The 13,754-nt window shown below is 38.5% G+C and overlaps 1 protein-coding gene across 3 annotated transcripts in view; it reads right to left on the bottom strand.

Moving 5' to 3' along the window:
• CRYBG3 (crystallin beta-gamma domain containing 3) overlaps positions 1-13,754 on the bottom strand; it is a 90,454-nt gene that overhangs the window by 12,986 nt on the left and 63,714 nt on the right. For all 3 annotated transcript variants that reach the window (XM_021401744.1, XM_021401754.1, XM_021401761.1), the window contains 5 exons: positions 13,456-13,598; positions 11,181-11,307; positions 10,179-10,211; positions 5,704-5,813; positions 5,029-5,155 (listed from right to left, as the gene is read on the bottom strand). In XM_021401744.1, coding sequence (XP_021257419.1) covers positions 5,029-5,155; positions 5,704-5,813; positions 10,179-10,211; positions 11,181-11,307; positions 13,456-13,598 — 540 coding nt within the window. The remainder of the gene's footprint in view (positions 1-5,028; positions 5,156-5,703; positions 5,814-10,178; positions 10,212-11,180; positions 11,308-13,455; positions 13,599-13,754) is intronic.

Raw genomic sequence — 13,754 nt, 5'->3', positions numbered from 1 at the left:
TACGACTGAAACCCAAGTGCATGTGGGAATTTGCACACATTTCCTTATAAGAAGGATGGATAATTTTCATTATGAATTTTGTCAAAATTATTACTAATCCACAGGGTTGCAAAATAAGTGTGGCTGCAAGCTCATCATGGTCCCTGCTGACCTCCTGCTATGCAAACAGCCTTTGCCAGAGTCTTACTGGAGAAGCTTCAATGGCCGTATTACAGCATCCTTGGAAAAATCTCTACTTTTTAGTCTTGACTCGCTTATTATTTACAACTGTTTTTGCTGAAGTTGTGCTCTGCTGGCTACTCCCTTCGGTGCGGGAAGGATGCCTGGCTGAGGGAAACGAGACTGCTCTGGAAGACAGCAACACCCACGGTCCAGCCCCAGCTGCACCAGATGACTCATGGCCTGGCCCTGGGAAATACTGGTTACTTGTTGTATCTGATTTGATTATTTACCTCAAAGGAATGCTGGGAAGATTAGTTAACACCTGTATTTAACTTAACGATAAGCAATATAGAAATACAGGAAATATCACAATTAATCAAAGGAAGAAAAAGGAATACCTCAGAAGAAAAGAAGAAAGAAAAAGCATCGTACAGCCTACAACCTAGATCTCATTTCTGTTTTTAGCAAATGAATTTAAAATTTTGACAAGCTATGGGACTGGTTTAATAGTAAGGACAAAGTTAATGTTTTAGAAGGAAAAGTAATTACTTTTGCTGCAACAATCTTGGGTACTGTTATCCTTGTAATGGCACATCATGTATCATGGGGAGTTCAACAAAACAACGTGTCTGCAACTAAAGGTGAGCCTCACTTCCTAAGAACATCTTGCAAGGGTCTCTGCCCCCAGAACTCTTCAATTAACAAACAATGGACAAATGCCCCAGTAAGCAACCACAGTCCCATAAATGCCCCAGCTGACTTCATGTGCTCTCTTGCCATCAGGCAAGTGGTCCCCGCTTTCCCTTTCCTGAATTCGTGGCAGCACAACAAACCAATCCTTCTTGACGGCAGCATGAAAACCTGCACCTCTGCTGCAAATGCAGCAACTCTTAACCTGTGTTATGTTTTTACCTACCAGCACAGTGGAGATCAACAATAATTTCAGCAAATTTCAGCAGTGAGCATCTCTTTCACAAGGTTTCAGATTTTTAGATGAAAGGAGGCAATGAGAGGCAAGCCGCACAAGTTCCAGTGTTCCTACCGCTATGAAATAGGCATGTATCCTACCAGTCTAAGTGGGTTCTCAAAGTAACTGCCTGTTCACTTAAGGAAATTGGTTACTAAAAAGATACATCTTCCAGCATTTCCCCCCCCACTTAGAAAATAGTAAATTGAAGACATTGAGGAGACGGCCCTTTTCAGAAGAGAAGGGGCTATGTAACATATCATTATCTACCTTACAATCTAGATTAACACGTGGTACTGGAATACTGTTTTTCTTCCCAGAATATTGAAAACAAAAGATATTATTTTCTAACTCTTGCACTACAGAAATGCTTTCTTCCTTCTACGTAACTTTTTTGTAACCCATACTTTTTCCCAATAATTTTTTGAAATTGTTCTCAAAAGTGATCTTAATTCCTACATGACGCTAGTGCATAAATGGGGAAATAACTAAAGTGGTATCATGACAATCTGAATTTCAGGAGAAGTGGGAGAGAATATGTACAGCAGGGCTGGGGGTAGCATGCCATGTTTAAAGGACAAGAACTCCATATTTCAGTGAAGAACCCAAAAGACATCTCCCCAAGAGCTCAAAGTTAGCCAGTGTAAAACACTGTAACAGTAAGAAATCAGACTATCACCAGTCTGAGCCTGTTTTCCTATCCAGTTCCATTTTGTGTTGCTCTGACAGGGTTGTCTTGTTTGTTTTAATTTTAATTGGACCAACTCAGTGATTTCGAGTGACATTTTTGGATTTGTTATGCAATTCAGCTCGTAAACAAACCACATTTATGACAATTTTCAGAATAAAAACACAAAAATTTACTTTTCTAAATATATATATATTCATTTAGAACTGTTCACTATATTTGCAAATATTTGCACCAAAACTGCATTATTCTGAGAACAAACTTTTTCCTTTTCTTCAAGGAATTGGCTGATCTAGTAAAAAAATAAATAAATTAGTTAAGGATTTGCAGAAGTTACTGCCTGGTTCATACACACTAAGGCTTTACTGTTACCTCACAGTCTCAGAAATACCACTGATATCTCACAGTGTTTTTCCATCAGGCCAGACAAGAGCACCCATGTGACGGAAGAGTACTACAAACAACTAGTTTCAATTCTCAAGCTCTCCTAAAACGGAGAGCCCAGAACTCTTGCAGCAGCTGACAACATCCATAAAACCCCTCAAACTGCTGTACATTATAAGCGAAAAGCCAAGAAGACACACCAAAAGCACTGACACGTGCAAGATGCTCCTTTTAGTTACCAGAAGACATGGAAATTAAAAGTGTATCTTGATTCAGGGTTAGATACAACAATCTATGCGGATGCCCCGTGCACCCTGCTTGCTGACCTATGCTCACTGCTCTGTTTCACAGCTACTTCAGAGTTAGCTTCACACAAAGAATCCATGTTCTCGCACACACACCACAGTTAAAGTCCCCAGGCTGGAACTTTACTCAGCCACACAATCCCAATGTATCCGTACAGTTAATTTGCAAATTACAAAGGGAATACCCAGATCCCATGTGCAGATTTGTCCTCCTACCCCAAAGAATGATTTGAAACAATCTACTTCTACAAAACATATCTGGACTGGTCAATGGACCTGTAACTGCTCTCAAGGGCCAGTAATGAGGAAATTTAGGAGTCCTTTGTACTATTAAGAGCATCATTTTTTCCTTCCTCTGTCAGTGCATGGGCTTCTACTTCTAGTCAACATCTGGGATGCAGAAACCTTGCGCACTGAAGCAATGCATGGCTCCCCCCACGTCTCAGAGTCCTTCCAGCAAATATATCTGCCTTAAAGGAGAGCAGGAGACAATGCACATTCGGTGCTTGATGTCAGGGTTCCTCATTCCCCCTTATATGCGTGAGCTATTGAGTTCATAGAATCGTAGACACACACCCTAGGTCTCACAATGGACTGGTATTTAAACATGAACAATGGATGGGTTTCCCAATGTCTCAGCAGAATTCAATAGCTCTACACAACAATTCCACTTCGGAATACATTTGCTGCTATCTTGAATGAGCTAACAGAAATACCTTGTAATAAAAAGGGCTCTGTTCCAACAATAGTGCATGGCAGACAATGCACAGAATGAACTGCGGCAGTTTCTGACCAATGACCAAACTTACTGCTGCGTGCTTAACATCACGTCTGTGCTAAACAGTGCCTCTGAACATTGTCCTGCACGATTAACAAACAATGTGTTAGGGGTCAGTGAATGCAATTTCTGTTTGTAAAGCAGGTGTGGTTCAACAGCATTTTACAGTATTAAATGCCAGCACTTTGAGGAATACAAGGTCTCCTATTTGCAAGAAAGGAATTGAACCAGAGGTGCAAGCCACATACAAAGCACAAGAAGATGTGCGTAAGCTTTCCACACACAGCTTGCCAAACACACTTCTCCCAGGGCTTGGCCCTTGGTAAGCAAGGGCTGCCAATAGCTTCCTACTATGCCAGACTGGGAAATTTGGATGAGATCTATCATTTCATGTCAAAACTTCATACTGATTTAGCAGAGCAGAACACAAAAGCCTAATGTGAAAGGGAGATCTTTAATCTGAAAACTAGGCTCTCAGTGAAAAGCTATAGTTCCACTGAATTCAATGCAGCTAGATCCATGAAACTTAGCAAAAGGACCACCAGCTCTCAGCCTTGAGCTGTAGCTCCCTCTCATCCCATGGATAGCTTCTGGTGTTCTTTTAAAACCTGTTCACAAACAGGAAAAAAAAGGACTTAAATATTTGAAGAAGAGTGTGAATTGAGTAATCTTTACAGTTTAGTTTCAGTGTTAACAGTGAAGGGCACATGCCACATGGGTTGAGTTTGCCCTCTGTAAACAGGGAAGGAGGAAGACTTTTGGAGAAGTTGGTCAGCGCTAGACGGGAGTGAGCAGAAAAAACACAAGCTTCTCTTTTACTGACAGCATTATGGATGGTTTATGTTTTATGCTTTTGCATAGGAACATACTTAGATAAAGGCACAGACATGATGAAACTCCAGAGGCATATGTTTCATGTGCTGGATTACAGCAAGATTCAGGAAAGCTGTATTTGCCTTGTACTGGATAATACAATGCATTCCTGTCCAATTTCCTGGCCCCAGAGGATCTTGAATCTCACCTTGCTAATACAGTAGGTCATCTGGCTTCAAGATCTGTGCTTGGGTAGTACAACCAACATGACCTGAAAGTCATACAAAGGCTTTGTCCGTATGTAATAACTACTTGTCCCATATCTCCAGAGTCACTAAGAAAGAGGATGGCCAGAAACGAGCTTTGGATTGAACTATCTGATGTGTCATACACAGCCCACATGTCATGTGTAGCACATTATACCACTTTATTTATTGACTCATAATTTGAGATGCCATTAGGAGCCAAAATCTTATTAGTTTCTGCAAAACAGTTAGTAAGTTAAACAGCATTATGGCAAGTCTATGCTACCATGTAATTTCAATTTTGCGTGTCCTTTAAGACTGAGTCTTGGCTGTGGGGCTAACATAAGGTCTTAGGCCTTATATTAGACAGCACATCAGAAAGCAATATCTTGATGTATACTAAGTTGCTGAGCTGTATCATAAAGGTCAGTCAGAAAAACATCAAACAATGCAACTCCTATGAAAAAGAGTAAGCTTCAGCCCAGAAAACACAAGCATCCAAGAGTGTGTGCCTACACGAGTGTGTGCATGCAGCCTGACTTGTTCCAAACCTCAAAATCTCATAATCCAAGAAAACAATCTTTACTCTTTTCCCTGAGTGGGAGTTTGTTTAAATGAGCACTTGCTTCAGACATCTGACTAGTAGAAGAGTTCCAAGGCGTTATTTTTTTCAATAAAGTCCTTACGTATTCAATAGGCTTGAGGGATTTGATTGCAGCAGTTGGGCAGCCACAGGAAGAGAGATCAATGTAGAGGCCTTCTTCCAGCACACAATGATTGTCATCAGTTTCCCCTTGGTAACACAGGAGCCAACTGCAAGAACAAAGTAGCAGAAAAGATTACCAGCTCAAGTCGCTTATTAATAGTAAGGTTTTTCAAGACTTAGTATTCGCTAAGGAAGTGAGGGATAAAAAAAGATCTGTTTGTTCTTGTTAAGCTTTTGTTTTTGTAAAGCTAAAGGGACTTAAACAGCTATGTGATAGAGCAATCAGAATATAAAAATCAAATCACGCGGTATAGAAATCTCAGTCCTGGAATCGATAGACACTAATGGAAGGCAGATACCTCTCCTGCACAGAACTCTTAAAATCTGGAATCAATTCTAATGGGAGTTAAAAAAAAAAAAAAAAAAAAAAGTCACAGTAACTGTGAGCTTCCCATCCCACAGGGAAAACAAAAGGCATGCTACCCAAATCAACTGCAGGACAACACTTACTGAGCTACACTGCAAGACAAAGAGTCTAAGATGCGATGGAATATGATCAGTGTGTTATGCACTTCTGATGATCTGAAATTTAGTAGCATTAGGGAAAAAAAAAAAACACATTACTTAAAATGGTGGCATGTAAAACAACACTTACCAACCCCGAAGAACCTTAAAAGAACATGGTATGAATGATGTGAAATCAGAAACTTCTGCTGTGAAATCTACACATGCTCCTTGGAAATGTGTATTACTGAAAGCTTTGAGCTACAAGAACAAAACAAAATAAAGCCAGTGACTAGAAGGGAAACAAACTCATTGCCATTAACATAAGCAGAGATAGCTGTGGTCTAAGAGACATATCCATTCAATTAGCGAAGAATAAATAGAATGAATTCTCAGTTAAGGAGTCTTTTACATCTCCATAGCTACTTCCTTTTTCAGAAAGATTGTGTATTTTATCATCTCTGGACCCTGTTCAGGAAGTTGAAGTTAATATCACTGTTACAGTCATGTTAATGTAGTGGTAACAAGCATAAGTTCAAATGCAGCAGGAGAGGGCTCAGAGAACAGAGAAGGCTAGGACTGAAGGGTGTTATCTTCCACCCGAAATAACCCTGAACTGTGGCTAACTCTTGCTATAGCTCAGTAATCCAGGTTTCAAAACTGGAGGAGAAGGTATTAGTCAAAAGATACAAGGCTACTGTTAACAAAATGCCTTGAAATATTCCGTTCCCCAAGTGACTGCAGGTAGTTTCTCCAGAAGGAGAATTTCTGGGGGCAAGCTGGTGCAGCTTGGTAGAGGCACCATGGCTACATTAACTTCTTATGAAGTTCAGCTAAGATGGTTTTGCATGTCATGGTGAAAAACTTCAAGACACATTGAACCATTCTCCACCAATAAGATGTGCTCAATTCACTCTGAAAAACAACACGGTTGAAAGTATTACAGTTAAAAAGAAAGAAAGGGGGAAAAAAAAGTGAAAAAAAAAATAGTAGTATGATATAGCCTATGCCTTATAGTGAAGTCACATAGAATTCTGTGCCCTTAGGCTGGTATGGTATAATGGAGGTGATTTTCACTTTAAAGCCTGAAAAAGAGGGTGGGAAAGAATGCAAAATTTTACTTTATCAAGAGAACAGCTCATATTCTGTAATGGAAGAAAAACACTATGGCTGTCGCAAGCAGTACTTCCCCCGTCATGCCCCAGATCGGCCTAGCTTCCTGCCAAAGAAAAGAAATCAAATGCTCTTGCCAGTACAGAGAGAGCAGGCCAAACATAAGCATTAGCAAATGATTTTATGGAAAACTTCAGATTGCGTTTTTAAAAGAAATGAATGTTTCCTGCTGGAAAGAACAAGAAAAGCTTAACCTGGCCTTTGAGAAAACAGATCAGCTACAATATGAAGGATAAGGTGTAATTAACTTTTCTGTAAATATAATTGCAATGCTGTGTCCCAGAGCATCTATTTAAGCTGTAATTATGTACTCCTTTCTATGCACTTACCTTAAAAAACTTTATAAAAGTATATACATTGCCTTCCTTTCATAGGCAAGATGCTATGCAACATTTTTAAAAACAAAGGTCTGTAATTCACTTTTATATGGAACATGTCTAATAGTGAATATAGTCTCAATAATAGTCTTAATAGTAAATAGTCTTAATCTCATTAAAGCTAGGATAATGTACCAATTCCTCAATAAAAAAAAAACTGTGTATCTGTTATTATCTTAAACTGCAGCTAACGATGCTTTTTCAGGGTCTGACATTACTTTATCAGGTTTCACTTCCTAAAAAGTCAACAGGCAGAATGTTGAAAATACACACAAGTTATCACAGCAGCTCTCTCTGCTTCCTAAATTATCTGCACAAGTCAACTGCTAATGAAAAAGGCTTTGTTCTTGCTGGGCAAAACAAAGTTTTCTTTCAAGAAATAAAATGAATCACTTCTTAGAAGTGGCAATTTCAGTCATTCTTGCATCACATGTACTTTGTTTATTAGTGATCCTGGCAGAAGTAGAAGATCAGGGGAATTACTGAAAGATTAAAGAAAATTCAGCTGTTCTGAAGAGCAACTAAAAAAGTGGAAAAAGACACTCTCCTAGACACTGACCACTGTTCCCTTAGCTCAGATCTATGCTTATTAATGGTGGGAGAATGGATATAGAATCATTCAAAATAACTGGTGTATGGCTTATAGAAGAGAATACTTAAGGATTTGCCAACTCATATGCACCATGCATTTTCTAAACTACAAGACTGGTGCAAATATGGAAACATTTCTTTACCTTGAATGGGAAAACATTCATATTTTTCTGAATACTATCCTTTACTCATCCTAAATGATTAAATATTTCCCTACAAAAACTTACTGAAAAATATTTCCTTTCCTAAAAGGACTGCAGCAATACAAGCTTCATTCTTCCTCACTTTTTGGATGGAATCCTATAAGAACCAGGACTATGATAAGTCAGGATAGTATTTTTTAAAAACAGAACTAAGAATTTTATTATAGAACACAACAGGCAAAACAATCTCGTACAGATCAGTATTTTCAGGTAAGTGTGCATATACGAAGACTGCTCCAAAAGTAATGCCTCCTGCTTTATTATGCTGGTCCACGTCAGAGGCAGATGTTGGCGGTTTGGCAGTAGAGGCTGAACCTTCCCACCAATATTCTGTTACATTCTGTTGCTGTGTGACAGATGGTAGCAGAGGAGCAGCCTGACAAAATGGTGTCTGACAGGGAGGTGCATATGAAGCAAAGGTGTGTCACTGAATTCCTCCATGCAAAAAAAAAAAAAAAAAAAAAGGCACCCCTTGACATTCATCGATGCTTACTGAATGTTTTACGAACAGTGGATGTGAGGACAGAGAGGTGGTGGGTGGCGCCTTTCAGCAGTGGCAACAGTAACATGGAAGACAAGCCACATTCCAGACAGCCATGCCGATTTTTGTAAGCATGGCATGCAGGCTCTTGTGAATTGTTGGTAAAAATGCACAGCTAGAGGCAGTGATTATGTTTACAAACAGTGTTTTGTAGCTGAGAATTTGCTCTATCAAATAGTGTTATTGTGGTCTTTGTAGCTGTTGTAGAAAACAAATAGGAGGCATTACTTTTGGAGTATCCTACATCATGCATACAGATTTTTTTTTTTAATATATCACTGAAAAATTAAAAAGACTGTAAACAAAATTTATTAAATGCCAAAGGTTTGCATTGATCTTAAAGGTCTGGAAAATTGGACTGAAGCACTCAAAGAATTTTCTAGAGGGGAAAATGCTGAAAAAGTAGAAGAGTTGAAGATGGAGAAGAAATTATCTTCAGTTGTCTGGATCTCACCAGTTTCATCTGAGCCAGTTATTTCACCTGGTATCATTTACCAAGGCCTTAGTGTGAATGAACTTGCAAGTCTTTGGATTTGGCCACAAACTGCCATATGAGTAGGTCTGGCAGGAAATCAGTGCTTATGGCTAAAATAATACACCAATTATATCTTCAGACAAAAAACATTTCCTGTAGTCCTGGGGTAATCATAAAATTGTTGAACTAGAGAACACAGAGAAAAAGAAGGGTGTGGTCAACCTGCTAAGTAACACAATGTATGCATTTCCCACACACTTATGGCTATGATACCCGTTCAAAGAAGAGAACAAAATTGTGTCCAGATGAAAAAATACTTAAGTTTTCTGAAACAGACCATTGAGCTCTAGATTCTCTTTCTTTTGGAAAATGTCATGTTTCCCAAAATAAAGATTTCCAAATTTGCTTAATTAAAAGCATGTAATAGAGAAAGAAATATAACCACTTAGATCATCACCCATGCTAGCAGCCCACTCAAGGACAAAGAAGGAGAAATGAAATCACAAATGCCAGAAATGAGGAGAGCCCTGTAGGGGCAGAACCTTGCGGGAGATAGAGACCATGCCAGGTGATAAGCACAAACATTTAGAGCAGTTTTTTGATTTAGAAAGATTCCACCAAAGGTACGCTAATGGAATCAAGATTTAAGGGCCAGAAGCGCAAATCCTCAAACATTCTTCTTAAAACTGAAGTCAATTATCAGCAAGGTAGATGTAACTGTTTGAATGTGTCACAGAAGATACATCTTGGATTTGTTACAATCAGGAAATCCCAACTTTCCTCTCAATAGGCCTACAGGTTTCAAGCGTGCAGTTCAATTTTCTGCAGCTTATACTTCGTTATTCATCACCTCATACATAAGGCAACATAGCGACAAACCACATAGAATGCAAAATAATGGAAAGAATACATGCCACAAAGAGAAGAACAAACATATGTGATACCAAGTTTCCAGGAAAAAAAAAAAAGAAGGAAAGAATAGGAAAATAGTTGGCTAGAAATACCCAAAGTTACCCAAGTCTACCGTACTGCTTGCATTTTTAGGGACAGAACACTAGAAGGTTGAACTGGAATAAAACAAAGAGCAGAACATCGGCAAACATAGCCTTTACACATCTACCAGCTTCCTCAAGTTATGCTTTTATGTACAGAGATGATAATACTGAGATATTCATCTGAAGTAATGAAGCAAGGAATTCAGCATTACCTGTGTTTAATTATTAAATGTGGTTTAGTACTAGAGACTGTTATATAATGTCAACATACCAAATGTGGAGGCTCATTCGTTCCAAGTGGTTCCTGCAATAATAAATATATATTCAGGCATATGAACAAATAAAATGAATTACAATTAGTTTCCAAGAAGGCAAGTCAGTTTCCTGAAAAGCGTAAACTACAAATTCAAGAGCAGAGATGCACACAGTTCCCATGTTCTTGGCACAATTCTCTTTTCCCAACCTCTGCCATCAGACTCCTATAAGCACATTACTACGTGCCTGGTTGTTCAGTCCTTTTCTCCACAGAGAAACTGCATCATTATTTAGTTCACGAAAGTAATTAATTAGTTCACGTAACGTGGATTAGAGTCAATGTAAATCTATCTGGATTTAAGTGTATTTCTTGAAAAAATACAAAATTCAGAACCATTTTGGGACACTTTTTTCAACAAATGCTCTTCAAAATAAGGCTAAATGTTTGTTCCTTTCCAGTTTTCAGCGCAGTAATATCATTTATTATATACTTATTACTGAGAATTTGCTTTGCTTTCCATTAGGATGATAATCTATCTGGTCAAGTTGCACAACTTTGGATTTAAAAATGGATTAAAACTATTTTCTGTTTTTGTTCACTATAAGCCTTACAAATATTTTAGTATGAATACATAACAAACCCCACAGAGCTCTGTTACATAATATGGGCCAGAAAACTGATATATAAATGCTCGAGAATTTATCATTAGTGAAAATCAATCTTTCCAGACTGGGTTATTGTTCCATGAATGCAGCCTGACAAAGGGAAGTTCTTAGGAAGTTTCCCCAGCAATTTTTTCATTAACAGAAAGAAAGATCCAAAGTATCTATTTCAGAAAAACTAGGTTCAGTCTCCGTCTTGTACAGACATATGGTATGTCATCCACAAGAGTCTTTAACTTGTTTCCAAGAAAGCAGACAAACTGATTATAAAACTATTATAAAACTATCATAGACTTTGAACTTCAAAAGTCTGCTTTCTTTTAAGTTTTCCCCTTGACAATCTCTAGTAACTCACCAACTTAATAGGTCGAATCGACATAATGATTTTACTGGATCCTCCCCAGTCAAAGAAACACTTGTATTTTCCTTTCTCCAATACATACTGTTCTCCACAGAAATGTTTCTGCTGATAGGCAACCCACCTGGAGAATGACAGAAAAACAAATGGAAAAGATCACATTTTCATGGATAGCTTGATGAAAATACCAGCAAGTTCAACAGAACAATTTTCTCTGGAGTTTTTCTTGACTTGATTTACTGTTTTTACTTTGCAAACACTACTCAGACACCTTGCTTAGAAGCCCAGAGGAAAGATACTTGATTGATAAGTTCTTGAATATCTCTCAGCTGAATTTTTACTTCTTCAGTATCACCCCAAGACAGAGCTTTCTTCCAACTTTTCCAGTTGGATTTAAGAAAAATGGTTTAAGAAGAAAGAGAAATAAATGAGGAAGTCTTAACAGGATGAGATAAAGCAAAAATTTGCCATGGGTGCCTGTTTGAACTTCTCATACTCTGTTAATCCTGTTGTAATTTAAGAAGAAACTGACCAGCTGTGTATCTAGCCTTAAGCACCCTTTGTCAGCTGCCTAAGTAGGTAGAAGCTAGTTAGGGAGATGCTGCTAACCTGGTCACTTGCCTTGGTCCACTCCTCTCTTAGCCCCTTAGAACCAAGGACTGTTCTTCTAGAACTATTAGAGATATTAGAAGACATCTGCTTTCGTAGTCCATTTATCATCTTGTACATACAGCACCATTTAATTAGTTCTTAGATTACTTTTCCCTGTGTGTATTACTATATAATTTTATACCTGCCATCTTTTTGGCTGCTCAATTTTATGAGGTCCAACTGGCGATTCTCATAATTAACAGGGCTTTTAACTGTCCTGAAGAAGTTAGTATCATCTGCAGATTTGAAGAGTACTGTTTGCTTCCTGCTCCCAGATTACTAAGTCTTCCTGAATAAAATCACTGACTATATGACTGAATAAAACCAGATTTACCATCAATGCCTGAGAAACTGATGACTCTTCTCCATTCTTAAGACTCTTCACTTTGCTTCCTACATGTGAGACACCTTTCAGTTCCTAACAGAACTTTTCTTCCAATTCCATGCAGCCTTATTTCTTCAACAAACAATGCATCATTCTGTCAAAAGCTTTTATTATTTTTTAAATTAAAGTGTCCACAGGACTGTCTTTAATTCATGTGCATATCAACTTTCTCACAGAATACCAGAGATTTAGTGAGGCAGCAATTCCCTTCACAGAAGCCATACCGACTCCTTCCTTTCAGACTGTGATTAATCATGCATTCCGTGATCTTATTGATTTTGCCATTTTGCTGTGGACAGAAGCCAGATCCATTAATGTATAGGTCCCAGGGAGCCCCTTTTAAGCCATTTTTTGAGATGAAGTTATACCGGCAATACATCCGACCTGTACACAGAGTGCTGTTTCCAACCATGAGGTATGCACAGTGGCCAGTAGTTGGTAGCCCTGCAACACTGCTTGGCTTATCCTTCATCCCAACCTCTGTGGTCCGCTATATCAGAGTTGCCATTTGATGCCAAGCATTCCAGTTCCCTCTGTACTAGTTTTTATGCTTCTCGCATTGGTGTAGAAGCACTTACATGTTCTGTCCTTGCTTCATCACTTAAAACTGCATATGCCTGCCAACTTATTTACCTTCCTTATTTATTGCAGTTGTACTGTTTACTTTCCTCTTGGACTTCACATAGGCATATGGAACATTAATGAAGTCCATCCTGTGGATTTCATCAGTTCAGACCACGTACACTTCAACAGCTTTGGGTTTAGCCCCTAGCTTTTAGTTTGAAACCCTTTATAGAGAATTATTTAATTTTCAGTGTCCACGGCCTGATTTGATTATGATTAAGGCAAAGCACATCCTTTCTGTACAGGCTCCATTTGTCCCCAAAAGGTGCTCCAGTTCTTAACATACCTAAAATCTCTCTTCTGTACCACAACACTCTGCATTACTACCAAAGTGCTTGTATTATGAAACTACAGTCTATGCGATTTCTGGAGGGACCTCATAAGCTTTCTGTAGTAACTGGAGCACCCAGATCCAAATCATGGTGTAGGCACGAGATTTAGAGAAAAATTAAGATATTTTTTTTCATTTACCAAGGAAACAGAAATAAACATTGTTTTCCTCCAAACATTTACCACCTGTACCATGTAAAATACATTCTGTCCAAATATTATCTGAAAACAGCTGGGTAAAAAATACATAATACTTTCAGTCATATATTTCAGTAGACTTACACTCCACTTTTCACAAGAATCGACCCTGTTTCTGGGCCAAATCCAGTCTGCTCCAAATCAGGAATTTCTTCATTGACGATGTCTAGCGCTTTCCCATCTTCATCATCAGATTGAAAAAGTGCCACTGACGACTCCATGAAATCCTAAGAGGCAGCATATGAGTTAGAAGATAGGATGCCACAACTCAGTGCTACTATACAAAATAAAACATTTTGGCTAAGAGCTGCAAATTGAAGCATAGTCCTTTATAAAACAATGAAAAGGCTTAGGTCCCTTGTGAAGACCTTTAAGTGAGACTT

The sequence above is a fragment of the Numida meleagris genome, chromosome 1 (genome assembly GCF_002078875.1).
Source record: "Numida meleagris isolate 19003 breed g44 Domestic line chromosome 1, NumMel1.0, whole genome shotgun sequence".
Lineage (NCBI taxonomy): Eukaryota > Metazoa > Chordata > Aves > Galliformes > Numididae > Numida > Numida meleagris.
This window is presented reverse-complemented; position numbering and strand designations above follow the sequence as displayed.